Raw genomic sequence first — 27574 nt, forward strand, 5'->3', positions numbered from 1 at the left:
ATAACGCTATCAGAAAGTTGAGTCAAGAATGGATCATAATTTTATCATTCGGCTGATATTCCAAGCTCATGTCAGTTGGAAAGAAAATCGACTGTCAGTATCGCAATAAAAGAAGGGAAACAAAGCTCTCACTTCGAATAGATGGCATCCATTCCCCCATAGTAACTTAAAACCCCACAAGTTTCCAGGCTCCTCTGGGGTCAAGCACAAGGAAACTTGGGGAGGTGAGACATGTGTACTTGCACTTCTCTAGGAAACAACCATCTAAATAAACACAATGATGATCAATCTTCATATCAAACACCGGACGATAAGATTTAGAAGCATTTCCTATGAACAATAGAAGGTCCTGTTTCATCGTAGTCTGCTTTAGTAACATGCTGGTTCTGAGGGAAAACAACTTTGGCAAGTATGGCCCCGCCCACCCAAGCTGAGTAGAGTGTCAAATTCTCTGGCATATATTCTGGAGGCTGAAATTTAATCCAAGAAACAACATTTAGGTGCCTCGCGAAGAGTGCAACAAATGCAAAGAGAAAGCACACAACATATTCTAACGAGAAATGGGGGAAAACAGCAGCCTGCAAGGTGGAACAATCACAGCTTGTCAACCTTATTCAGCACCTTTTTTTATGGATAAAAAAAAAAGGTGATGAATAAGGTTAATCAGACAAAAACAGTACTAATGAAAAAGTGCACGTGCATAAGACAGAGACCAAAAAGTTGGCAATATTTAATTATAAGTAGAAATACAGCGGGCGGGGTGTGTTAAGACCATAAAACCTCCATTTGTGACAATATTTACGAGACATGATACCTTCACTAATGCGGGACGAATAGCTGACGAGCAGAGTCCAGCTTCTCTCTGAAACCTATCCTCGAAACCTGCAATAGATAGCACAATGACAAAAAGTCACGACTCCAGACCGTCCGATCTCGCTCGTCTGTATTTCAATAGGTGTCATCTATTGTTGACTGTTCTTATATTCCAGCCTTTCAATCAAGCCCCAACCCTTGCTCCCAAGAGGGAAAAGCGAAGTAACTATAAAAGGGCAGGAAGAGGACAAACATAGGCTTCAAACCAAACCAGCGTTATTTATCAAGATCAGAATATAGGACTTGATTGATTATGAGGCAAAAAATTCTCACACAAATTTCTGTCTAACGCAGAACAGAGCCCAGCATAATTTGCATCATATCAATCATTGAAAGAGATGAAGTGTATATTAGCGCCTCATGCATCCATATACCAACAGAACTGCAGGAGAAAGGCACAGGGCAATTTCAAAGGTTGTTATTCATAGTTTGCACTATTCAAAGGAAAAAAAAAAACTATCCTGTGCAAAGAACTTAGCTGCAATAACTTTTCTTAAGTTCCACATTGGTCATGCATGGCTTCACACGGGAACATTACGTGTTATCCAAAAGGAACAAGACCAAGATAAATTTAAATAATGCTAGTAAGTCACCCTGTTCCATCCTTCAATATGCCAGCACAGAATTTGATGAACCAATTCGTGAGAGAAGGTGCATATGATAGATATCTTGAAAGCATAGCACCATAAACGTAAGAAACTTTGTCATGAATGAAGATATGAAACTTCATTCAAGCCTACGTCGTCACTGTACCATCCATAGAAGAAGTGCCACCACAAAGTACAGTATTTTCCAAAAGCTGTTTGTGATTCTCAGATGACACAGGTGTAACACTTCGTACGAGCTGCTCGACAATGCCATGTGCCTCCAAACCCAGTATTGACGGCTGAAATAGAGCCTCACCCACAGTGTACTTTTCTCTTCCAATTTTAATAACCTGAACAAATAAAAGTTATGTCTGAACATCTCAGATAGAAATATACACTTGAAATTTCTTTGTACTCACATGTTGACAGAACACCTTGACCAAGGATGTAAACACAATCCTCATCGACAAGAATATCAAAAGATTTAAAATTGAAGCAGTTGCTCCGCGCAAAATACCAGGCTGTAAAATAAGATGAATATCATCTTGTCCTGGACAAGTCAAGAAGTCTAAAACGGTTTTCTGCCGAGAGCAACAGTTAAAAAGCAAGGAGTCACAGAAAGAAATAGAACAATTCAATACACAAATCATCACAAGCCACAATATTATGAAAATATTGCATCAATGAGCGGGTAAATGGAATGTGCAGAAGTAAAAGTATTAAAAACTCACGTCTTCGTTGTCTAAAAATTGTTTCATTCCCCCTGATAGGATATGCAAAATGGATACCAAACAAAAAAATAGCTACCTCAACTCCTGTGTCGTTTGCGCACATAGTTAATTCTTAATTGATGTTTTACCAAAGCCACAAGTCTTAACTTGACCCGACAAGAAATATACCAAATTCTGCCAATGAGGACAAAAAGGGCACCATCTCCTGCACTTTCTTGTGGTACTCACATATTTGGCGAAATTCATTCTAACAAACTCAATCCCATTAATGCCTTCAGCCACCACTTAATAAATCAATCACCAGATTTCATCACCCCATTAAGATGCATATACAATGTGGACATAATCTCTCATATAGCAGACTTGAAGCAGAAGCATCCTCAATAAGGCCAGCAATCGCACCATCGAGCATAATTCTTTATTTTTAGTAAAATCCCCACGGACACAGTCAGACCGCCTTGTCCTTGTGCATCAAGCAAGGGCTATCTACAGTGGATGAGCATGGCCTCCAAGCTACTTCTTAGTGAACGATGTTGCAATTCAAAAACACAAGTCTATCATATCCGCACCAAGAACTTGACCAAGTCAATCCTTTGAAAGTCAAATCTTACCACCAAGGTTGAGATTATAATATGACGAACTGAAACTTAGAAAAAGCTACTCGACATGTGTCTATGCTAGACAATAGCCATTTTGTTCTGGAGGATGGTAGAAGTGAGGAGAGATTTCACCAAGAACAGATCAAGCTCAGGACTTTCGAGAACTTTCCAAGCTATATACTAACCTGACCATCAGGAAGCGTGTGTTTTTCCTCAACGTCATGCGAATTGAATATCTTGGCATAAGCAACTTCATCTTCAGCACAACACGAGAACTTTTCTTTCAATTTCTCCACATCTGAAAGGTTGAGGTTGACTCCTGGATTAGATTTACTTAGTTCCTGTGCAAGTAGCTTTGTTAAATCAACACCCCCAATCTCTAATCTTCTAGACGCAATATGCTGAACTGCACCTTCAATGACTGGAGCAATATCTGGTGAAACAGAAAGATCGCGTGACTCAGAACATTAGATCACGACTAATCATTTTACATATCCTCGAGAGCACTTAAGATAATGGGCAAAATGTGCGCTCATAAAGATATGTGTAAATGATGATTGAGGAACACATATATGTTCATTAAAGTGGGAAAGCTATAATCGAGCAACACCAGAAAAGGATCTAAAAGCAAGTTCCCCCTTCCTAAACCCTAATCATCTCATAGATAGAATCAAACAACTCCTGTTTTACTGACAAACTTGCTAAACTGAGTTTCAAGATCCACGAAAACATATAAGGAAAAAAAAAAAAAGAGAGAGAGATGGAGACGCGATAGGATTCCAACTTGAAAACAGTCATGCATAAGAGAGGAATGGAAGCCCCTTAAACTTTTCCTCATGGATAAATTCAATTTTCAGCTCAAGGATACCCAATAAATGGGTCGCACAAGATGGCATCCCAACCAGAGAGTGATTTGGTCATAGTATGCTCCCTATACTAGTAATAGGTGACACACGATGTCATGTGCAAGAATGAAACAGATGAAGTACAAGGGGAAACAGTAAAAACACCATAAGTTTAGGCTCGTATTCTGAACTGAACTTTTTTTAGAAAAAAAAAAAATATGACATTTTCCCTACATAATTAAATCATACCTATCTTCCCATGACCAATATCAACAGTGCATCCAGAAATGCGTCCTACAGCATAAAGAGATAACACTGCTTGTTCTGACGCGTAAAAGCCAGAGATGTTAAATGTTTCAAACATCAGTTGCACCAACTGCTCCCTCACAGCCTAAGAAAATCCACAAAAAATCTGATGAAATGGATAGCACGTATACTCATTACTAAAGGAGGCAAAAGTGTTCATGCAGATCTCAACACACATACAACACTGAACAGAGATTAATTATGCTTAGGTGGACGCAACAAGTTCAACCATCTAGGAAAAAAAATAATTGACAAATGGATAGCACGTATACTGATATCACATAGGTAATAATGCCATAAGCCATCATTAAGCTATGTACACTCCATCAAGCACAACGCCATAAAGAAAACCAAGAATGGATATCTTATAATGACAGGCAACTATTAGAAACCTCATGAACATGCTCAATTGTTAACATTGAAGACTCTTAATTCAAGAGCAACAATTAAAGCTAAAAAGAATAAGAAAGCCAAAGAATTATCCAACCTTGGGGGTGCAAAGCGGATCTGTGAATAGTATTTGTCCTTCATTGCCCATTTCCCATCCTAGGCCAGTGTATAGAACATGGTGGAGCAGATCTTCCATCGCATCCCAATCTCGAATATATCCACGCACTACAGGATCAACAACAATATCCTCACCCAATGAGTTTTCAGGCAATGATCCATCTTCAGGCATCCGCTTCATTTGTGTAGGGATGATCTAACCATAAACGGAAGAAGGGGCAAAAAACACAATCACTTTATATCATAGACAACTTGATTACACGAGGCGAAAAAATGAGAGAACAAAGAAGAGAAGTCAGATCACCTAAAAACATCCATTAGCTACAGAATGATCACAGTTAGACAATAAGGAAAACCATTCCCTTCAATGAATTAATGAAAAATGAAAATCCGTCTCACAAGAGAGAACGAAATTGCGCAATATTTGACCATAAACATTAGGATAAACAATCAGGGATAAAAATGAAAGTTTGAAAAGCATCTGAGTGAAGAAGGCCCCACAATTGAGGGAATGCGAATAATTGTTTATCGTCAAGTAGCTGCGATTATTTGTATACACCTAAATTCACTGCCCCTAGTTTACAATGTACCGATAACTCCCCATCACGTGAATTCTCACCCTCAAAACCCTGAAAGTTAAATTATCATATACGTAATAACAACATCAGAAGCACACATACAGAGCAAGGTGGAGTAACACCTGGGCCTTGGTAAGTGGGAGTCTAACGAATGCAATGGCAATGAGGCATTAATTACCATTGATCTGGTTATTTGGCAACAGAAATTACGAGGGAAAGGGAATAAATCATTCGAATGAAGTGCCATCATTTCCAGGATTTTACTGACACGCTAAACGAGCATGCCAAAAAAAATTGTTCTCCTTGTAAGATCTCATTTGGCTCTTTTAGCTCCTTTCTCTCTAAGCCAAAAGTCATCTGACATTTGCATCGGGCTTTTGAAGAAAATCGCATCAAGTATCCCACCTACTCCACTGGGGTGACTTGACTTCATTTTCTACTATATTTGCCACTTTCCTTTTTACATTTTTTTTACCTTCTTTTGCTGTAAAAAGTGAACTTTTCACCGCAATCCCTATGCTTTGTAAAATTTACTTAAGTTCTTTATACCTGTAGTAACCAATCACCACTATTATGATGTTTATTCTTATGTGTTTTTATTAGTTCGCGTGGTCTTGTATATACGATATTTCGAGATTACTCTGATTGTGATTGTTATTAACATTTTTGTTTTGTTACTTTATTTCATAATCTTCTAAGAAATAATATAGCTCATACATATAAATGACACATTCATCTAAAAACGAAAAAAATAAAAGAGAAAATCTTAAGTTAGTGATATTATTTGAATATATGCCTACATAAATCTACCTCATGTAATTCTCAACTCAAAGGTTACATGAAACGTGACCAGATGTAATAAAAGTTAGGTTTCGCTCCAATTCCTGGCTATAGTCTACCAAACAGTGGGAAGAGGATTGGATTGCCCATTCCAATTCCTACATTCCCATTCCCACTGCCTGATTCCAAGTGACCAAACAGGGCCCTAAAGAGTTCGTTTATCCCAGGATGGTCGCCAACAATGCTGAATATTCATCAAAACTCATGTTATTGGTTCTTTAAGCCAGCAATGAGAACACTGGAGAACATAGAAAGGGAAAAAAGAAAGAAAAGAGCCATCTGGAAAGGAGTATGATGAGTGCTTCCCAATAAATTGCCCAAAAAAATGTCAATAATCGATACTCACACTGTGCCTAGACCATATAACATATAAGACAGACTCGTCCAAATATTATAACCTCCACTATAGCATGAATCACCATGAAGAGTATAACAACTTATGCCGAAAACAAGCCAAATGATACATTATTCAGAACACTCTTTGTTTTCCCTTCTCCAGAAATCTCTTGGCAAACAAACACAGTTGAGGACAAAAGGGGAAACACTTATAGCGATTAATACAGCCCTAAAGGTTGAGAATATACTCTCCGGATAACAATTTTCACAGAAGATAACTAACCCCTCGCTTGCAAAGGCGAGAAAATGCTTCCCGCTTGATATAATTCGAGCTTGTTTTAGTTAACAGAGAATAAAGAAACGAAAGAAGGAAGCAACTAGAAAATTCATCATAACACACTTTTCAAGCCCATCAATCGAGTGCCAATTTCTCAGCCACAACCGAAGAAGAAAGTGGAACAAATGGTAAAAAGGGGAAAGAAAAAGGGGAGTGCTTTAAGTACTACCATAGAAGGAGCCTGGTCAGGGACCGCGGGTCCCGCTTTGAGGAGCTTGGAGCCAGCATCGACGACAACAGCCTCCATGAATCGCCCCCAAAAATCACGAAAAACCCTAGCACCCTGTCCTTCAGGATTCCTACTCTTAAGGGTTTAGAAAGAGCTCAGCTTCAGCTCCGCCTCCCGGGCACAGCAAACTCTGCTGAATGGTAACCTTTCCACTCGCACTCTGGAGTACCACTTCACTCTCCCCAGCCCCCCCTGCTTCAAGACTTACCGAGCGGGCTGACGGTTTTGAATGTCTGCAACTGCAATGGCAAATTGAGGAAAAAGGATCTTTTTCCCCGTTTTCCAATTTATATGTTTGGTTTGACGGAATTGAGTGGAAAGGAAGGAACTCGAGAGAATGAAAGAGAAAATTTTCGCTCCGGGCCAGTTGCAGTAGAAAATGGAAGAAAAGAGAACAAGAAAATTACACAAAGCTCCTTGAACTTTGGGATTTATACGCCTTTGCCTCCTCAATTTTCAAAATGTTTCACAATACCCCCCTGAACTTTTTGTCCTTTTCAAAACTGTGAACACTCCTCCTCCTCTTCTTCTTCTTCTTCTTCTTCTTCTTCTTTCGTAGACATGTGCAATGCACAACAGTTTTAGGAGGTAAAAGTAACGTCTCTTTTTATCATTAATCGCTCAAGGAAAAAAATGAAAATTTAAATTATGAGAGAAAAATAGGTAACGATAATCTTATTAAAAATAAAAAGGTTGTTATTTTTTTATAAGAAGGATCAATTTGAGAGAATTAAATAAGATATTTTAAGAAAAAGGGAAAAGGCCTCGATAACAAAAAAAGTTAAATGACCAAAATTGGTTGCTTCTTTTTGGGCCATCGTTTGCTTCTTTTGTCTCTTTAAAGGATTAATTAATGTAAAAAAAATGATCGATCAAGAAAAATATCTAAAAAAAAGTATAAAAGAAAATGATGTTCTCAGTACATAAAAGAACATGATTAACCAAAATCTTAGTTGATTTATTAACTATTTTTTATTGGTCAATCAATATCCATTTTCCAATTATTTGACCCTTAAGTAACATACTAATCTTCTTATTAATATGTATGATCATTTTAATACTATTATTGATTATCTTTATTAATTTAGAATTTTTTTTAATTCACATTATCTATTTAATTTTTTTTCATCCTTTCTATGTAAATTAAGGGTAAACGAGAGATTACTATAAAGAATTGAGAGGAAAAATATGCGTTTACATTTAAAGATCTGAGTACATTGCACATGTTGAAGGCTAATATAAATGGCAGTTGAAGTCTAATAACCAATGAAAGTTCACAAAAATAATTTGTAACAGCATGTCTCGCTCCAAAACTTTAAGGAAGTTAAATTTTATATAGCTTCCTCGGGAGGTAAATTGAGCTATTCTTTTTCCATAAATGTCCTTTCTTTTTTCCAATAAATTGAATATGCAAAGTTATTTCCGTCTATTTCCTCTTTGATTCCCCTCGTTACGTTTTGCTTACATAAATTAGTACTAGTTTGCCTCTCGTATTTTGTCACCATTTCCTTTCTCCATCTCTCTCCCGCTTTCTCTTCGTTTCCCTTGTAATCTTAATTTGCCAAATACAGTGTTTGCAAATTAGGTCATGGGTTCCCTTCTCTCTTGTTAACGAATGCTCTCTAAACGATTATTAATCACACGAAATAAGAACGCTTCGAGTTTCAATTATACACGAAAATCAGTGCATTGAAAACTGCAAAAGTTTCTTAATTGCCTCCTTGACCAGTGTTTTTTTAAAAGATAGTCTTTTAACTAAATTCATTTTCGCTACTTCTAACAGTTTGATGTCCCTTGAAAGGCATTCCAAAACGTATCCATGACGGGTACAGATCACAGAAAATAACACTTAACTTTTCCTATGGGAAAACAAGCAAGTGAAAAGGTGAGTTCTACAGATGGCATATTCATTGACCACGTCACCAGAAGAGAGAAGGGAATAAGCTCTGCAGCCAAAGGGTCGATCATTACAGCAATCTGAAGGCATGAGAGTTCAAAGAATGAGAAATTACACGCCAACCAGCACGATAGTGACTCCTGCCTTGAGACTTATCTACTTACGAAACCAACAAATCAAGCCTTCTCAATCTGCCATAGAAGTACGACCAAAAAAAAGAAAATCTACCATAGAGATCTGACCAAACAAAAAAATCTGCCATAGAGAATGCTAACCACACATCATACTCTGACTACAACGACCATACAAAAAAAAAAAAACAAAACAAAACAAGACTTTCCTTGCCTGAGCGCCTACTGGGTTACAGAGGACTGACACCTAACTACAAAATTCAAATTAGAACCTAAAGCCAAAAGCTGACCTAAAATTGTGAAAGGGGGGGTAAGAGAAAAAATGGAAAGACCTTTGCAGAAGGCTATTAGCTTCTGAGGAAAGAACCGGACCACAAGCAACAATGCTCCACAGAGAAATCAAATCCTCCAGCTCAGCTCAGGACAGCCTTTCTCTACCAAGGCGACAACACTTCATCTCGGTGCTTTACTCAACAAAAAACATCTTTGGGGCTGTATTGTCAAAATCCAGGATGAGATGTCCGCACCAGCACAATGAATATGAATTTTTGACCTTTTCTTCATGATTCCAATCACGTCTTTGACCTCTTCCGCTTTTGAGAAACAAAACGCACGCCTTGCTTCTCAAGTTCCACGGTCTTCACTCTTCCATCATCCAGATCAACAGACAATGTAGATGTCCCTTCAATAATATCGGTGACCACGCCCTTATGCCTGCAAAAAGTTAGAACAGAACATATATTGACATCAAAGAGGATGATCTAATTCATATCTTTTTGGTGCATGAAGCGAAAGGACAAATAAATCAAACAAAGAATTCAATGCCGGACTTTCACTGTCCTTTTCGTTTTAATTTTCAGTGCTGAATATCATATTTCATACTTTTCCCCTTCCCTCAAGAAATACAGATTTCTTATTGACAAGCCTTAAATAGAATCCCCCAAAAACATGAACCTCCCGAGATACTTCGACAGTAGATCAATTTCTAAGAGAGATGGCATATTAGACAAGATGTATACACATTTTTAATTCCCTATGAAGGATGTGAAAATCACAATTTCACTAGTGAGATATTGCAGGATCAATTCAATTGAACAAATATCATCCTCAGCTTCACTTACTACATTTAAGCGACAGTAAACAGAATCGAAAGAGATAAATATTTTACCAAGAATTGTCAGATGGCTGATGGACCTCAACTCTCTTTCCAATTGCATCTTTGCCCAATTTTTTCAATATCCAATTAGCATCCATAATCTCATCCAGTAGGTTGTCTTGATGCAGCCGATTAACATCTTCATCTCCATCATTAGAGGCTTTGGCCATAAATGGAGACGGTCTCTTTCTTTTTGACCTTTGGCCCTTGATGGAACTCTTCTCCTCATCCCAGAGGGATAGTTGGGAGGGTGGATTTTCACGATTAATATTCTTAAACTTAAGCTTCAGCAATGGCTTAGAATCTTTTGGTAATGATTGCGACACGGGTGTATGAACATGGTCGCTGTAGCTTTCGATGTTCATATCAGGCCTGCCATCCCTGTGCTTTTCCAAAGATACTTTCTCATGCCTAGACATTTGCGTTTTACCTGCAGATTCAGATGCAGGAACACTTCCTTCTGTATTTCTTCTTCTGAATACAAGACGAGTGTGCTCTGGAGGCTTAATTTCAACTCTATCAGCACCAGTGCCCAATCTTGGATTTATGTCATGAACTTCTGATCTTATTTTCCCAAACTTGATGAGATTGCCTTCTTTTCCCCCAGGCTTGACAACCTTCGATTGGCCAGAGAAATCAGACATCTCTCCTGCAAAAGAGAGAAAATCCCAATTCATTTCAACTTCTACTTTCTGAATCAATATAGAGAAATACCATAAGCCAATAGCCTGAAAGGATTACGTGAAGTGATCAAACAAGCATCTCACAAACACTCGACATACCAGTGCTGTCATTCCTATCCGCCAAAGATTTATCGGTAAGTCTCTGATGGCTCATATATTCACTGCCTGATCATAAAAGCCAGAGTGCAAAATAAGCCAAGCATGCTATGAAAAATGCAAGTATGTAACAAGATTGTCTTTCAGCAACACGTGAAATGGTAAACAATCAGCACATGCATGCCCTTCCTATTCCTCCTTGCACTAAAACAATTGAGGAAAGCATAATCTGTTTTTACTCAACTTCCAACAATGAACCTAGATAATAATTACAATGCATACCATTGGAAGCCAAAATATCTTGCTCTCTTTGGCAGCTAGAAGCATCGGATCGGGGCGAATTCGTAGCATTTCGATTTCGAGTACCCAAATGTATGACCAACTTTTTTTCATTTACATTCTTTGACTTGCTAGCATGCTGTCCAGAATCAACTCCACCAGCTAAATCCTGAGGCTTGCTGCTCTTAATATGAAGGACTCGTGGTTTCTTCTCTTCAGTGCCAGCAGTAACTTCTTCGATGAACTTGTGTTTTAATGCGCCAGGCTCATTGATGGAGCTTATTCCCTCAGCATGGCTCGAGCTTCTAGCATTGGGAGAAGTAAACACATTGACCAATCCTCTGCGTTCGGAATGTATGCCGTCATTCTTATCCTTGTTAGAGTTATGGGCAAGAGATTGAACATCATGATGCGGTTCAAAATCTGGATGTGGTTGCGGAGTCCCAGCAGAAGATTCTTGATGCGGCTTTTTCTTAATATTCTTCTTGGTAGGTTTCTTCCCATGTTCCTTTGGTTTTTTCGGCGATTTCTCATTTAAACCTTTAAGAGAGAACTTCAAGGACCGTCCATATTCGCTTTTGTAAACGGTGGGACCACTGTCTTCATCATCCGAGTAAGGTGAAATAGAGAAGATTTCTTCCTGTGTGGGCAATCCAGCAGCAGCCCGCAAACTAGCAATAAGATCTCTATCGGCAAAGTCTTTCCTCCTCCAAAGTTCTTGAACAGCGTCCTCAAGATCCTTGACCTATCCCACTCGTTCAAGTGGGAAAAAAGATCAATTCCAAAGCAAACACTGCAAATGAGAAAAGAGGACAAAAAGAAAAGAAGACCATTGAAAAAGACAAGGAAAGGCTCCTTTATGACACACCTGGTAGCACTCTCCGCGGCATGTGGGACATATGTACTGGAGATTTCCATCTACTTGATAATGTAGATACTTATCGTCGCTGTGGGAACATATAAATCATAAATAACTTTACGTGCACGGCCACAAAAAATCTTTCCGTGCGATGCAAAATCCAGCTAGCATTGGAGAGACAATTCAACTAAACTTCGACAGGACAACTTCCATCAAGAACTAAACTAAAGCAATCCTTGACAACTCAACAACCTCACTTAACAAGCAGTGAAATCATCAACTGCAAGTGCATTTGCAAAGATTCTTTGAAACGGGGACAGATAGCATTGAGAAATCATATAAAAAGAGAACAGACACCAATAACCAAAGATCTCTGAGCTACACATGACGTTCCACACAACAGGACAATTTTACCAAAAGCTAAGCCAGAAGTTCACAGCCCCAGTTACTAACCTGATGCCATCACAATGAGTGTGAACCCAACGCTGGCAATTATCACAACAGACCATTGGCGTTGACTCAGAATCTCTATAAACCTACAAATTTCGAACAACAATAAGTATCCACCATGTTTTGATACACAATGAATCCTCCCTTTTCCTCCCGAGCCCCAAAATACAAAATTACCTTCAAACAAACAGGGCAATAGTTACCCTTGACAAACAATCTTCCACATGCATCACAGCAAGTATATCCCAGAAACCACCTGTTACATAAATTAAAGGGTTCATATATTAAAAATGATCTGTTTCAGTATATAATACCTAAAGAGATGCTTAACACTATCTCAATTGCTTCTGGAAAAATGTTTGCAACTTAGTCATTTCAGACAGGAATGCTACCTCACACTCAAGCCATTTCCAGGGACATTGGATCCACAACTATGGCACCTTGTATGTTTGGGGCACAGATAAGGTCCAGAACTGACGTTCTGCAATGTCCATAATCAATTTGAGCACTTTACAAACCACGCAATCGATGAATGGAGAATGCATACTCACCTTGTGCGGGGGATGCTGGCAGTAACAGTGATATGCACCATCACACCTCTTGCAAAACATGAACTTTTTAGGATCCCCTGCTCTTCGGCATATCTTGCATAACAGAAAAGAAAGCAACGAATAAGGGCCACATTCAACTTTGAGTCATGATGCACCCATGAAACCGGAGCAGAGTTAATGAGCCAGCACCAGATACCCATCACAACAGAGAAAGCACTTAATCTCGGCAGGGGAATGCATAAGGAAAGAAGAAACACAGGAGAGAGCCAGCACTTAATGGATCGTGAAGATTCAAATTCTGCAACTCAACAGAGCAAAGAAACCAAAAATCTGAATCCAGATCTTGAGATTGGTCAATTGAATTTAAACCGAAGAAAAAGATCCTGATAACAGCATGCACACGCAACTTAACAATAGCACCAGATTTCGCATATTACCTCACAAATTCGGCAAGAGGGACAGGTCCATGAACTCCAGTGAAAAAGATCTGCAGCAATTCAACATTGATAAGAAATTTAAAATAAAATAAAATAAAAGGCTTAGAACAAATAAAGAAGACGGGCTATGCAGACCAATAAGGATCTTAACAAAAAAATCCGTACCCCTGTTCTGCGCCCAGCTTTTAATGCAGGTCCTGTGGTACTTCTTGCCACAACTTTTGCATGAAAGCATCTTCTTTGCTCTTTCACTCCCTTCATTTTCCCCAAAAAGGCACATCCGGCATAATATTTTCGAGTTGGAATGACCGTGGCCATGACCATGGTCTTCTCCAACAACATCTACAGAGGAGTCCTATACACAAGCCGAATTAAGGAAAACAGAATCAGAGTAAAGCACCAAGTCGCAAATGAACCATGAAGTGCGCGAGAAACCTACGACAAGGAGAAGCACGCAGCCATCATGTGCTTAAGCGGTCGCTCCGTCATGTCTACAGATCTAAACTGAGTAATACGATTGTTTCACGCCGCGGTGAACCATAAGTCCATATAAATAAATCGGATGCTCCGCCAAAATGCACATATACTGGAATAATGTCTGACGTAGGTGCTGAAATAAAGATGAGAGCCCAAGGAAACAGAAATACTTCGTTGGGCGAGACTAAAAGGGAACAATTGTGCGTATAAGGAGGAAATCCCCGATTTACATTCCATGGAGAAATTATACTCTTAAATGGCCCAAGGACCTCCAATCTTGAAACTATCCAAAACATTAGGAGAAATATACATGTGTAAAAAGCTAAAACGACTTCTGACAGTTGCAAATGAAAAAACAGGTCTCCAAGCACACTATATATGATAAACTAACCGCTCACCCTTATTCAATAACGACGTACGTACTGACACAACTTCATCTAACAAAAGGGTAAAAAAAAAAGTGGGGGCAAATAAATAAATCCAGGCAATTCTGTTAAACTGAGAGGTGACCTTACCGCAAGGTCACCAGACTCGAATCGCCGAGCATAGGCCTCGGCCGCGTCCATGTCGGCGGCGGCTTTCTTCTGCAGCGCAGCACGCTTCGCCTGCGCCGACACAGCGGCCAGCGCATCATCCGCGCCGTCCGCACCGGCGGAGCCAGCGCCGCCACCAGCGACGATCCCGAGCGCATCGACGACGGCCGCGGGTTGCGGCGGAGGCGGAGGCAGCGGAACGACCTTGGGAACCGCGACCTGGAGGGTAGCGGCGGCCTCCTGAGCCCTAATCCCCCACGGATCGTTCAAGAACTCCTCGAGCCTCAGAATCTCGTGCACGAACGCATCCTTGCGGAGGCTCCTCGGAAACCCTAGGGAGCAGTAGCAGATTCGGCGACTGCGGGAAAAACAACCAACAAACGGCGAAAAGTGAAGCCTCTCGGCGAACGGAGAAGGGAGGGAAACGAAGAGCGGGGGGAAGAGGGGAGGGGGAGAAAATAAAGAGGAACGTACCATGTAATTGGGCAAGCTACATGAAAGGCCATAAGCGGAGGGAGACGATATTGGATTTGAATTATTCGGGTTTTGAGGGACGATTAGGAGGGGCTTCGCAAATTTCTTTTGGGATCTTTACTTATTATTCTTATTATTTTTTTCGTTTTTGTAAACGCCTAAAACGAAGTAACTCCGATGAAGGATCTCCAGGACCCGCCACGCGTCGGCTTCTGGTTGGGTGTTGTCCTGCAACACTTTTTTTTTATAAAATATATTTTAAAATTGGAGAAAGTCGAAGGTAGGATATTGAAGGGCGACGTGGCTGGAGGATTGCAGTTTTGCTGCACATTGAAGAAGGGGTCCCAGGTTCGAGCCCATCCTTTGCGGTTTCAGGGTTTTACTATTTTCTAATTTGAGCTTTTGGCTCTTGCTTTTTTTTTTCTTTTTTCTTTTTCATCTGTAGAACTCTGTAATTCATCTCGTGAATTTAAATACAATTGACCCGGAATTATTTTCGCGAATGAATACGTATTTGTTAGTTAAATGATAATGCTATTACTTAATGTTTCTACCAAGTTAAAATAAAAAGATCGGACGTCTATGTAATGGTTTGAAATCTCTATTCGTTAATAACTCGATCATTTCACCTATAGATATGAAATGCATGTTATCCAATCTTTCCAATAATACGATACGGTAGCCAAAAAGCTTACATTTTGAAATGGATTTATGAGAAATGGGCTAAATCTAGAAGGACGACCGCTCTTTAAAATGTGGCGGTTTGAAAGTCTTTGACATGCTCTTTATGCAGTTTCCCAAGGCCATCGACATCAAATGGTATTGGTCAAAAGTTGTGGTGTATTCGAAAATAATATTCCTACATTAATTGCGCCCTCTAACTTTCTAGTTGTGTCGAATCTTCGATTTAACTTTCAATGACATTAAATATTAAAAGAGATTACTCCTAGGAACGACATTCAAATAGTTGCTTATTTTTTGGCTACTTACTTTACCAAAAGTGTAATGCCATTCACACACTTACTTATATAAAGAAATGGATTTATAAGGAAACCGCATCAAGGTAGGCTAAGACCATATTCAACATCATCAATGAAACAAATCTGTTTTTGAACTAGATTCATGGAAGGTCTCAATAATTGCATGGAAAGGTTTCATTGCCATTTTCAGAAAATGACTGGAATTGACCCTCGTCGAGGCTCGCCTATCTTTGTAATTCTAATAGAACATTTTCATTACGAGACAACCAATCACAATTCAACACATCATTCAGTAATTGTGTTTTTGGTCCATCTAGGCATTATTCTTTCAATTTTGTCCGAGAACTCAGCTCTTCGTCGTGAAAATATCGCATCGAACGTGTAACAATGGTTCGATGGGCACAAATCTCTATGAACCCAATTTCAAGTTCAAGGGGCAGTCGAATGTTAACTAAAATTCAAGGATCCCCAAGTGTTGATCCGGAAGGTTTTTTTTTTTTCTTTTTGGTGGCGTTCGATTTAGACTCTCTCAGCAACATTTGTAAGCTCGCGCCATGTGAGGATTCGAAAAGGGACAGAGATCTTCTACTCCGTGTAATGCCCTATTAAGGGCCTCGACATATCTCAAAAATTAATGTATGTGTCATAAATTCTATAATGCCCAATATTTCATTGCATTAAATTACGTGAGTGCCAAAGTACCAATATTTTCGCGAATTAGTGGTACGAGTGAATACGGTATCTATAGAAAACAGCAATAGTGCCAAGGATCTCATTCGAATGGAGTCTACAAACCATATTGTACTCACTCCCATGATTTAATTGGTTACCCACTAGGCACGTGTCCTAGTGGTAACGAAATTGGATTGGGTAGGGTGGAGACATTTGATTTTAAGTGTAGGGTTCGACTCTCACGCTCCAGAAGGAGACAAAGTAAAAGTCCAATAAAGAGGAAGAGGAAAGTTTGAGCATGACAGACAAAAATAAAAATAGTTCAACTAGTTACAATTAGACAAGGGTGATCGGTTCCAAAGTAGGCGATTCCCACTCTAGAAACAGGAACTGAACCAAAAGAGCCGGTTCACTATTCCTAGTGTGTGGAATTGGGAATTGGCCCACCTAGTCTTAGACCCACATGGGGAATGGACTGACTAGTTGTCGGGTAGGTCCACGAACCGTCTCTGATAAGGTTTTCATGCCCTAAAAAAATTCAAACTATTCAATCATAAACGGTTGTAGATCCGAAACTTCTGTAATTTATAACATAGTACCCAAAGTAGAAAAAAACAAAACCTGAAACCTAATCCACAGCCAAGACCCAATGAGCTCGATGCAACCAACCAAAGCAAAAAACGAAAAAAGAAAACTCAGAGACACGCAGTAAAAAAACTTTGCTAGTGTGTGGAATTGGGAATGATACCTGAAAATTTCATAGCTTTTCTTAAAGAGTATGAGAGTGAGCAACGAGCGTCGTAAGCAAGGCTGCAAGAGGTGTGGCTGAGAGTCTGAGAGCGAGCGTCATGAGAGAGAGAGAGAGAGAGAAGGGGCAATTAGGATTTTCACTTTCAGCGAGAGCGAATTGTGAAGAGGGTAATTAGCATTGAGGGGTTTATAGTTTTGTAATGATAGGAGCTAAAATATATATCGTTCATGTCCGATTAGGTGGGTCCACACATAGAATAAGAAAATAGACCGATATTAACTGGTTTCAACTTTTAGGAATGGGAATCGCTCAAAACTGGCCGGATTATTTCGGTTCGGGCGGTTCCGATTTGATCCTATTCTTTTGCTTGGTTGGCCTCATCCGGATACAAACTTTTATCCAAAAATAAAACGGATACTAAATTTCGGCTCATTTTCCCATAAGAGCCGTCCAAATCTACGCAAATCCAATCAACACAATGCATAAATTAAATATTCTTTAGTCATTCGCAGGCGTGAACAAGATTTTCTTGGAATCACTTTTAATTCTAAATTTGGACAATTTTTTTGAATTTACTTAGTAAAACTCAAGGATCACAAGTGTTGCTCTGGACGAAATTATTTGAGGGCGGGGGTGGAGGAAGTTTCGAGTTTGGAGTTAGACTCTCGCGACACAAAGAAGCAGAGTAAAATTTTGAAAGAGAAGGCCAAAATAAGAGTTAGGTTCTGTTTACTTTGCGGAAAACAACTTTCAAGAAAATATTTTTCGAATTTTTGACGTTCGGTTCACGGAAAATAAGCTAGTCAATGAAAATATTTTCCACTCTTGGAAAAGACACATTCTAAAATGGGGAAAATGTTTTCAATTTTCTTAAAAAGAGAAAAACATTTTCATTCATCTTTCTTCCCTCCACTCTTTCATATTCCTTTCCTTTTTAACTATTAAAAAAATGAATTTTTAATACTTTTAATATATTTTTATTTTTTAATTTCTTTTCTTTTCTTTCTTCTTTATTTGCCGATCAACGGCTATGGTGACACCAAAGAATCGGTCACGGGCGAGGGACGAGCCTCGTCAATGCCTTGCTTGAGGCCGGCGGGATTGAGCTCGCCGGCCTAAGATAAGGCCGAGCCTCGCTTGTGTCTAGTCGCCTACTGTCTTTGTGGCCAGCGATGGATAGAGGTATAAAGAAAAGGAAAGAATAGGAATAAAAGTAAATAAAAGATATAAAAAATACGAAATATAAAAATTTTATTAAAAAATAAAAATAAAATAGATTATTTAAAATTTTGGATTTTTTTAATTACAAAAAATGTCTACGCATCGAGCAGATAAGTTGTCATGTTTGAGCTTGACTCTACTTGCTAAAATTTCTATCTTGATTGAAAAATCAAGATAGGTTCGATGACAATGGACTTGAAATAAACTTAAGCTCGAGCCCAATCAGTTCAAATATCATGTTTTTGCGGACTCATTATTGGAAACTCAAGTCGAGCTCGATTCCATATTAACTTTCCCGTTCCGCTTTTGGCTCGACTAACAAATTAGATAGTCAACCTCGACCTATTACGGTTGATTCATAAATAAATAAATAAACTTAACCTTAGGGCTCGATAAGCTCAAATATCATATAGTCATAAAGGATTTTTCGTTTTTACTTTTACAGCCACTATATATTTTGGAGAAAAGTAAAATAAATTGGAATTTTTTTTTGGTCGAAAAATAAGTTGGAATTGAGTATCCACAAACTCGAGCTCGACTTGATTGAAGTAGCTCAAGCTCATTGCACTAACAAGAGATGATACGACACGCCAACATGTGAATTCTTAAAAAAAAAAAAGAATTCCAACACGATGTGCATTATATGTATAATTCTATAGACACATGATAAATTATCATTTTTATGATTTCAATAATAATAACATCATGATAAAGAACAAGAAAAAAAAAAACAATCCACAATCCGCATTCCACCATTAAATTTAACATTTAACAATAAGTGAAAAACAAAAAAAAAACCACATTTCACCATAAAAAAAATCATATTTAAACCAAAACAATATCGTTTGAGCCTTTTCTTTATGTTTTGACCACATAATCGTCACGTAGGAAAGAGAACATCATAAAAAGGCCACATCAGCATTTTTTGGTAATCAAGTTAGACAGAGCTAATGAAATGATTCGATTGCACTAATTTAACAAATTTTAGAACTTGATTGTACTTTTTTGTAAGTTTTGGGACTTAATTGCACTTTCGCGATAAATTTTGAGACTTCTAATGCACATATATATATTTTTTATGGACTAATTATTTCAAGTGACACAAATAATTACTTTTAAAATTATAAACATCTCGCAAAACAAATGGATTCTTGGAATACTATGCGCAGCTTGAAGTTTAGGGCGGGGATTACGATCAGTGGCGTAATCCTCGCATGAAATATCGGCCGGACGCTACACATTTCGAGAGAGAGAGAGAGAGAGAGAGAGAGAGAGAGAGAGAGAGAGAGAGAGAGAGAGAGAGAGTTGGGCCGCAATTGGACCAAGCCCAAGGCCCACTTTTTTTTTGGTCCAAGCCCAAGGCCCACTTGCAATGCCACAAAAGCATCCGAATCGTTTTAGAAGAGGCCAGCCTCAAAATTAGGGCACCGGATTTTGGGGGGAAAACCACGCGCCGGGAAAGCCTCATCTTCCTCGACAATATTCGCAGTCGTCGTTCACCGACGGAGCGAGGGCGGATAGATAACGAGGGAGGAGAGCCGAGCTCCATTCGGCGCTTCGACTTGTAAGTATTCCTTCGTCTTCCTCACTCTCCTCTTGTTCTCATCAATGCCGGTCTCCATTTTGTTCGGATGTCATGATCAGTAGGAACTGCTTCGTTCTCTCGATTTTCTTCTTTCTCTTTTGGTTTCCCAAACACGCGAGTCCCAGCGTGTCCAATTGTTGACCACGTATCGGAATCTGACGCGTGTCCAATTGTTGACCACGTATCGGAATCTGACGCGTGTCCGAGTATGTCCGGCACGTGTCGGACACGTGTCCGACATGCGGAAAATGCCTTCGGAGGACTGTCCGTAACATAGGCTATTGGCCAGTAGGTCAAGGCTCAAGACTCGAGACTCGTGTCGCAAGGTCTAATTGGATCGAGTTAACAATGATCGAGGCCCGGATCTCCCGGTCGGGCCGGTCCGGCCTCTTCAATGAATTTTGAAGTGGGTATCCCGTACCTCTTTTTCACCCCTTTGTCATCAAATTTTGAAGTGGGTGTTGCTCCGCTCTCTCGTTTTCGTCCCCACTCAAACATTTCATCGATCGAGAGATCGAGGGAGAGAGGGAGCATCGCGCGAAGAGGAGCGAATACCCGAGACAGTGCAGGTAGGAAACAATGAACGCCCCTGATCGGTACGAGAGGTTCGTCGTTCCCGAAGGTACCAAGAAGTAAGTCCTCCCTCCCTCTGCCTCGCTCTCTTTCCCCTCCCCAAGTCGCTGGGTTGCTGGATTTCTGCACCATCCTTTGGCTGCCTAATCCACTGTCGACGTTTTCTAGGGTTTCGTACGAGCGAGACACCAAGATCATCAACGCTGCTTCATTCACTGTCGAAAGGGAAGACCACACCATCGGCAACATTCTTCGCATGTACTTTTTTTTTGCATTTTATCGATTTTCTCCCTATGTCTCGATCTTTGCCCTATGTGCAGTTCGACTGGAAACCCTTATACCGTTTCTTTTCGGGTGTTTTTTTTTCTCTCTTTTTTCTTTCCTCTGGCGCTGTTGATTCAGGCAATTGCACAGAGATGAGAATGTACTCTTCGCTGGTTACAAGCTTCCTCACCCTCTGCAGTATAAGATCATTGTCCGGGTAGGACGTTTTCACTCAAGTCATTTGTTGTTCCCCTGTTCTGTCTATGCAATTGTATAGGTGATTGTGTATGTGTTTACGCACTTGTGCAATGCATGTTCGGGCGGTCTGCTTTTGCAATTACTTGGTGCATTATGTTGGATTACAGTACGTAACCTTCTCTGAGTTAGTAAAGTTTTCGCAAGCTCATATGACTGAGAAATTAAAATGAAGGTGGTTGTCATTATGCTGGTGCTCTTTCTAGAGCTTGCAACATGAATAGCAGGTTAAGCGAGTACCTGCGTCTCGGAGTTCACATCTTTTTTCCTTTCATGGTTTGAAAGGTTCTTGCGGATTATGCAGGCGATGCTAAAATTTCAGGTCTTGACGATTCTTGTATGAGGGAGATTGGGTTTTCATGGCGTAGATTTGGGCATTTCGTGTTTCTGAACTTTCTCAATTTGGGATCTATAACATACTTTTCTGGTTTACAAAGTTGCAGCAGGAGAATGATCTTTGGATGGGTAATTTGCCCATCAATTGAACTCAAGGACTTATTGCTTGGGCTCCTAAAGCCTTATTATCACATTGTTTGTGCCATAATCTCGTGTTGTTCACGTGAATACTTGTGTATTGATTAAGGTGGTTGCATCAGTTGGTAAAAGCATCATCTATGACATCATTTGTACCAAAACGTGGGGCTGTAACTGTGGGCTTGTTACTCTCTGGCGTCTTTTTCCTTTTTTGCTAGCTGAGAAGTAGTCTTCTAGCTGGAAGTTTTTTCATATATCAAGACTAATGCAGTTCGATTGGGTTTTGTAGGTACACACTACAAGCCAGTCATCGCCCATGCAGGCATATAATCAGGCTATTAATGATCTTGACAAGGAACTTGATCATTTAAGGAATGCTTTTGAGGTGTTGCCTTCTTCTGTTGATGGCTGTGGAATCAGATTATTACAAGATAATTTTGCACTCTAAGCGGCTCTTATTTTGTTTTAGGATACTTTCATGCGTGAAAGGGGAATTAACTGATAGAAAACCAAAAGAAATAGTATTTTTCATCTAACATGCGGATCAACTGAAAGATGTGATCAGAACTGTTGGGAGCAGTAGTGCATGCATTTCTTGGATTTCATCTTAACCTATTCTCATCCCCTTCTAGAGAAGGATTATAGCATGGGATCGCAGCTTTCTTTGTCTTGTTTGACTCTTTTGGAAGTGTTTGGGATGTGATTGGGGTTTGTGTCATTTTAGTTGCGAAATAAGAGGGCGTGCTTTATTGGAATATTGCAAACCTGGGCTAATTTGGATACAAAGTTAAAAGAGTTGGAAAGATTCTGGGGTGATTGAGAGATAAGTGTTATTATATCACGGGGTGACCTGTTATCAAGATTGCCAGGTTCCTGGTGTTGGAATTGGCAAACAAGTGTAGACTAGAACTCATTTGATCGCCTGTTATGTAGGACTCTAGTGGCTGTGACCGGTTATTTCCACCCATTGAATGTGCCTCATTCTCTTCATCTATTTATTGTTTTGCAGACTGAGATGGCTAAGCATTCAAGGGACTACTAGTTACGTTTGGGAACGACTGTTTATTCTTGCTTGCTTATGTATTGATAGGTGGAGGTGTTATACTAGAAAGAACTGTCTGTGGTCATGTAACAGATTCTTGCTTCATTAGGATAAACGTAATGGATTCTCGGGGTTTTGTCCTTGGCAAATTGGCATATTCAGCTGTTTGGTTTTCTAGCTGAGGGTTCAAGCACCGTTGTTATCAACCTATTGTACTTCTCTTTGTCTAATGATTTCCTTCAACTATCGCATCACTGCAGTCCAGTTGAATATAGCTATATGGTTTGCATGATCACTTAGGTTTCAATATATGCCCGGCATTGGGTTATCTGCAGTTTGCTTGTTATTTGCTTTCTTTATTGGCTTGCAAATATATCTTCACAGAACCCCAGACGACCTCCCATGTCTTGAGGTAGATGTGCGGCCACTGGGCCAAAGCCTACAGGTTTTTTGTGTTGTTAACAGTTGCTCCGGTATTTCTAGATAGTCAAAGACAATGAACAGCACAATAGGAATCTCTCATTTGGATGCGACTTCTGTTGGTGGAATTTTGATGGATAGCGCGCACACACCAAATTTTCAAAGACTTGCCTTTGCAATGCATCTCCAAAAGCTGTTATCAGTGTTGATTTACCAAGGAATATGCCAATGAAGAGAAGATATCTATGACTGAATTCGGTTGGTGGTATGTGTTTGTAGTGTCATGGTGGGTAATGTGGAGCTAGTCAGCTCGATAAAAATTGAAAGTATTGCTAGTATCACTTATCGTAAGTTTTACTGACGAAACAATCTTTGAATGCAAAATGGGAGAAAGAAGAAGAAATCTCCACTACACATTGAAAAATTTCCAGAATGGGAACGACTTACCCATGTCTCTCATATTTCACAAGGGAGTCATCTGCAGTCGGTTAATCCGAAACACCAAAGCTGTGTAACTGTAAAATATCAACAGTCATGCACAGTACATAACGAACTTAGTGCCTTTTCTTTGCTTCTCTATCCTTCTCCCTACAAAATTTTGAACTGCTTAAAAGTAATCTCTATCTGACTTCCAGTTTTTCAACTATGAGCTGTCAATTATGTTTCTACTTGTTCTTCCATAGTCCTAGCAAGAATAAGATTCCTAGCTCTAGTTTAAGTACATGAAGCTGATAGCTAATTCTTCTAGGATTGACATTTACATGATGGAGAAGTCTTCATCAAGACCCTCCAGTTCTCCTCTAAGATTTGGTTGCTGTATGATCAAAATGGAAGTAGATACAGAGAAATCAGACCCCGAAAGTACATCTCCTATCGGCCCCAATTCGGGGCATTGCTCCAAATCATTCATACCCACGGTCAATACCGAATTTACCCTCCCTCCTCGGCCCACGATGATCAGTGAGTACTGCCCTTCTAGTGACTTCAAAGTGGAAAGTGTCTCTGCTGAGTTAGCAAGATGCTTCTCCGAGTAAGCGACAGGCCCGCCGGCCACATGTTTCTCGTAGAAGTTGGCGAAAGCCTCATCATCTAGTTTCATCTCCTGCTCCCGCTCAGCAGCGTTGTATCTGAAATTGCTGGCTCTCCTTGAGGAAATGTCCTCACTGGTTTGCACGAGGAATCTTATGACTGTGAGTTTCACCCCCGCATGCCACGCCACACGACCGGCATAGGCAAGTGCCTCTCGATCATCTTTGCCCCCGATGAAGATGACTGCAATGTTCAGAGACACGTATGATCCCGAAATTTTTTCTGTCAATCCGAAACCTCTATCTACCAGAATCCCAACGGAGCACGGAGCATGCCTAAGCACCTGAATCCAAACTAAACGTTGTGAATACCTAGTTCCGAGCCGGATCATGTGGGTTTAAAATCAAACATGTCATCATGAAGAAGGGGTGTCATGAACATGAGAATTGTCTGTAAAGAGGCAAAGAGAGATCCTGAGTTATACCAACGCAAGCATACATGTCACTTTCCCATACTTAACCATCTCTCTGTCGATTGAAGCTGAACTTAAAATTTTGAGAGTAGATGGAACCTCACATACTCAAGAGGCATCAGAACATTGGGGAGGTAAGTGTTACCTTACGGTTCACGAATCTGAATCCTGGATGCCCTGCATCTAAAGTTCCATCTGCACGCTGGCATTTATGAAACGGTAATATGATAAGAGAGATCAACAAATCCTCTGCCAAATTGCAGATATCCCGGGGCATAACGCTGAATGGTGAGAGCGCAAGCATTCTCCGCAATGTGATTCCATCCCCATTGTCTTCCACAAACGATTGTACTGCAGAAGTTATTTGATCTCTCATCTCCGTCACCGTCTTGTCTGTAACAGTAATGTTATCCGCTTCCCCATGCACCAGTGTGGCTGCTATTTGGTCCGTAAGTTCTATCATGTCGGTGACGTAGACCACAATTCCAGGGTCAGCAGTTCCTCGAGATATCTCCATGAAGTTGATGATGGAAGACACATCCTGAGGCCCTCGAAGGCATAACAACATCCTGAGTTCGCTTGACGGGTCAAGCCACTGGAGCGCCATGCGATGCGTCGGGGAACGCTTCCTCGCTCGTTTGATAATGTTTGCGACGACAGATGGCGCATGGACCACAGAGAAGAAAATGACTAGTATCATCCCAATGCTGGTTGAAGGCAATGTTTTGCCAGTCTGCATCAATGAACAGCATTGCAAGTTTAACAATCTGAGACTGGCTAACTTTCACATAAATTCTCTCCAGTGCTAATTAGACTATGTCACCGAATGATTCACAAAATTGTCATAATGCAACATCACTTAAATCTTGTTGACAATTGCAGTATCTGGTCAATGAAATCTAAAGTGCAAGCAGATCAAGGTGGAAAACTTACTTGCTTTGCAACAACAGCCAAGAATATGTGGAAGTGGCCCTTGACAGTAAGAAGCAACCCGATCATGACAGACTCCGGCCAATTAAACCCCAGAATTGCCCCTGAAATGATGATACCAGCAACCTTGCCTGCAGTCACTATTAAAAGAAGGATCGCTAGCCGTGCCCACGTCATCAGGTGTCCGGGCTCGAATGTTCTGAAATCAGCTTCATATCCCATCCAAAAGAAAAATATCGGATAGAAAATGCTGGTCAGGAAGTAATTTATTTTACCAAGTGCCCATTTAGAAACTCTCCCCTCTCTAGGCATGAAAATCCCTGCCATAAACGCGCTGAGAATTGGACTGTACCCAGATAAAGTCGAGCAGCTGCATACAATGACCATAAAAGCCACAGAGAGCACAAGATGTGAGCCCTTCAGAGGCTTCCCTTCTGGATTTTCATTATTTACCCAGTTCAAGAAAAAGGGAGAGACTATAGCCGTGAGTATTGACTGTACAAATAGTGCAACGCTCTGTATTATCGCTTGGCGAATACGAGTACTACTGGATTCGCTCCCATCTTGAAAAGCAACATAACCAACAGAAATTAGGAGGGTGGAGACAAAATCAGAGTGCATTCCCGCTGCTATAACGAGCTGTCCTATGTCTGATTTGCCTATTTTCTGACTGGTAATCAAACGAGTAAGTACTGGTGAGGCTGTACCGGAGAGAGCCGTGGAAAGGGAAAGCACGCGCACTATGCTCGGAACTTTGAAGAACTGGAAGAAAGGAGTTATGGTGCTGGCTAATATGAAGGTCGATAGCATTCCAGCATAGGCTACTTTCGCTGCTCGGGTTGGCCATTGAAAGAGAATGTAAGGATCCATCTCCAAACCAAGCACAAACATGTAGCATATCATTCCGAAGTGAATTATGGAATCCAGTGCCTCTGGTATAGAAACTATCCATTTCTTGATTGGTCCTATATTGCCAACAGTGAGCCCTATCTACACAAAACACGACAATGAAGGTCAGGTCTGGTAGAAATTTCCGAGTGTCAATTCACTATACATGCTCATCAATCTTGAAATTTGCCCCAGTCATATTAGCTGCCATTCAACATGGCAGATGGATCTAAAACTGACCCGTGATGCCTTTCATCTGCTTTAGGTTCAAGCGTGGGACAAGTTCAAAGAGAAGATGCTTTATAGTTAAAGCAATCCACAATTCATTAAACATAAAAGGAGGAGATTAGGCAGGGCAACATCCAGTTTTTTCCTAATCATTTCACTTCTGAAAAGGGAACTGGAAAAACTAACACTAGGAGGGAAAACTAACAGCTTCGTTTTTCGGTTTATCGAGCACTTACTACGAGGTCAGATGTGATCCGGGGTTGGGACCAGGGCCTCAAGAGATGGTGAAAGAGATTGCAGATGACCACCATACCATAAAAGGCCAAGATCTTCAGTGCAGCATTGGAAGCATTCTTTCTGAGGTTCTCTGTACATGCTTGATCGAACGCCTTCTCCGGGTCGAAGAATCCTGGCATTCTCTTATCCCTCAATCAGAAAAATATCACTTTCTTGATCAGAAAGCTGATTCTCATGGACACGGTTCTTGAAATTTCTTTTTCCTTCTTTCTCATTTTCTTGCCCTTGTGTCCGAGTGACCAACCATCCTCACCCTTTTTTCTCCACCTCCTGTTTTCACGGTTCAACAAGTGGCTGTGGCTGACTGCTGCTGCTAAAATTGAGGACAAAAAGGAGTGCTCGAACTCAGGAGAACAAGTCTTGTCCATCCCATATTTGAACCACAGGGAATGAAAGCCACCCCCACAATGCCTTCATGACTCTGCTACAGCTCAAAGCCCTGTCCTTCGCTCTTCATTTTGCCCGTTGTCAGCAATTTTCACATTGACATGGACCGGAACATTCAGAAATCAAACAAAACATGGGCATGCTTATACCTTAGAAAGATACAAAAGTTTTGTTTTTCTTTTGTAGTTTATTCTTTTGTCAGCACGTGGAATTAGATTACATAATTGGATGTAATAATTTAGCCCTATATTTCCAATGAGTTTCAGGATCAACAAAAAAATTTGATTGACACTCATGGAAATGATTTTTGTTTTC

General features: G+C 40.2%; 4 protein-coding genes across 4 annotated transcripts; 1 reads left to right on the forward strand and 3 right to left on the reverse strand.

The window, feature by feature from the left end:
* Positions 1–29: 29 nt before the first annotated feature.
* On the reverse strand, positions 30–7095 carry LOC115753083 (actin-related protein 7). The gene is made up of 7 exons (XM_030691578.2): positions 6709–7095; positions 4429–4644; positions 3885–4026; positions 2976–3223; positions 1627–1810; positions 815–882; positions 30–470 (listed from the first exon to the last, which is right to left on the reverse strand). Exons 1-7 carry the CDS (start codon positions 6784–6786, stop codon positions 318–320), a joined length of 1089 nt encoding a protein of 362 aa, XP_030547438.1. The 5' UTR covers positions 6787–7095; the 3' UTR covers positions 30–317.
* Positions 7096–8717: 1622 nt separating this feature from the next.
* LOC115753080 lies at positions 8718–14926 on the reverse strand. The gene is made up of 13 exons (XM_030691575.2): positions 14792–14926; positions 14300–14675; positions 13473–13662; positions 13308–13357; positions 12871–12963; positions 12712–12800; positions 12497–12575; positions 12323–12405; positions 11879–11957; positions 11014–11755; positions 10735–10800; positions 9965–10601; positions 8718–9510 (listed from the first exon to the last, which is right to left on the reverse strand). The coding sequence occupies exons 1-13, from the start codon at positions 14821–14823 to the stop codon at positions 9369–9371; spliced, it is 2658 nt and encodes an 885-aa protein (XP_030547435.1). The 5' UTR covers positions 14824–14926; the 3' UTR covers positions 8718–9368.
* A 5536-nt stretch (positions 14927–20462) lies between these two features.
* On the forward strand, positions 20463–22900 carry LOC115753056 (DNA-directed RNA polymerases II, IV and V subunit 11). Its single transcript, XM_030691541.2, has 5 exons — positions 20463–20632; positions 20742–20831; positions 20976–21054; positions 21856–21951; positions 22576–22900. The coding sequence occupies exons 1-5, from the start codon at positions 20580–20582 to the stop codon at positions 22606–22608; spliced, it is 351 nt and encodes a 116-aa protein (XP_030547401.1). The 5' UTR covers positions 20463–20579; the 3' UTR covers positions 22609–22900.
* Positions 22901–23487: 587 nt separating this feature from the next.
* Positions 23488–27344, reverse strand: LOC115753053 (cation/H(+) antiporter 28). Its single transcript, XM_030691538.2, has 4 exons — positions 26812–27344; positions 25463–26449; positions 24675–25262; positions 23488–24400 (listed from the first exon to the last, which is right to left on the reverse strand). The coding sequence occupies exons 1-4, from the start codon at positions 26989–26991 to the stop codon at positions 23786–23788; spliced, it is 2370 nt and encodes a 789-aa protein (XP_030547398.1). The 5' UTR covers positions 26992–27344; the 3' UTR covers positions 23488–23785.
* Positions 27345–27574: the final 230 nt, after the last annotated feature.

Source organism: Rhodamnia argentea, chromosome 5 (assembly GCF_020921035.1).
Source record: "Rhodamnia argentea isolate NSW1041297 chromosome 5, ASM2092103v1, whole genome shotgun sequence".
In the NCBI taxonomy this organism is placed as follows: Eukaryota; Viridiplantae; Streptophyta; class Magnoliopsida; order Myrtales; family Myrtaceae; genus Rhodamnia; species Rhodamnia argentea.

Coding starts and splice junctions, on each gene's coding strand:
- LOC115753056 (XM_030691541.2), top strand. CDS start 20,580: ATGAACGCCCCTGATCGGTACGAGAGGTTCGTCGTTCCCGAAGGTACC. Junction 20,633..20,741: donor GTTCCCGAAGGTACCAAGAA/GTAAGTCCTCCC, acceptor GACGTTTTCTAG/GGTTTCGTACGAGCGAGACA. Junction 20,832..20,975: donor ATCGGCAACATTCTTCGCAT/GTACTTTTTTTT, acceptor CTGTTGATTCAG/GCAATTGCACAGAGATGAGA.
- LOC115753083 (XM_030691578.2), bottom strand. CDS start 6,786: ATGGAGGCTGTTGTCGTCGATGCTGGCTCCAAGCTCCTCAAAGCGGGA. Junction 4,027..4,428: donor ATCCGCTTTGCACCCCCAAG/GTTGGATAATTC, acceptor GGATTTTCTTAG/GCTGTGAGGGAGCAGTTGGT. Junction 883..1,626: donor TGGCACTTCTTCTATGGATG/GTACAGTGACGA, acceptor TATCTATTGCAG/GTTTCGAGGATAGGTTTCAG.
- LOC115753053 (XM_030691538.2), bottom strand. CDS start 26,991: ATGCCAGGATTCTTCGACCCGGAGAAGGCGTTCGATCAAGCATGTACA. Junction 26,450..26,811: donor GGATCACATCTGACCTCGTA/GTAAGTGCTCGA, acceptor TGTTTTGTGTAG/ATAGGGCTCACTGTTGGCAA. Junction 25,263..25,462: donor TGGCTGTTGTTGCAAAGCAA/GTAAGTTTTCCA, acceptor TCATTGATGCAG/ACTGGCAAAACATTGCCTTC.
- LOC115753080 (XM_030691575.2), bottom strand. CDS start 14,823: ATGGCCTTTCATGTAGCTTGCCCAATTACATG. Junction 12,964..13,307: donor CCTCTTGCCGAATTTGTGAG/GTAATATGCGAA, acceptor CTGTTATGCAAG/ATATGCCGAAGAGCAGGGGA. Junction 11,756..11,878: donor GCCGCGGAGAGTGCTACCAG/GTGTGTCATAAA, acceptor CGAGTGGGATAG/GTCAAGGATCTTGAGGACGC.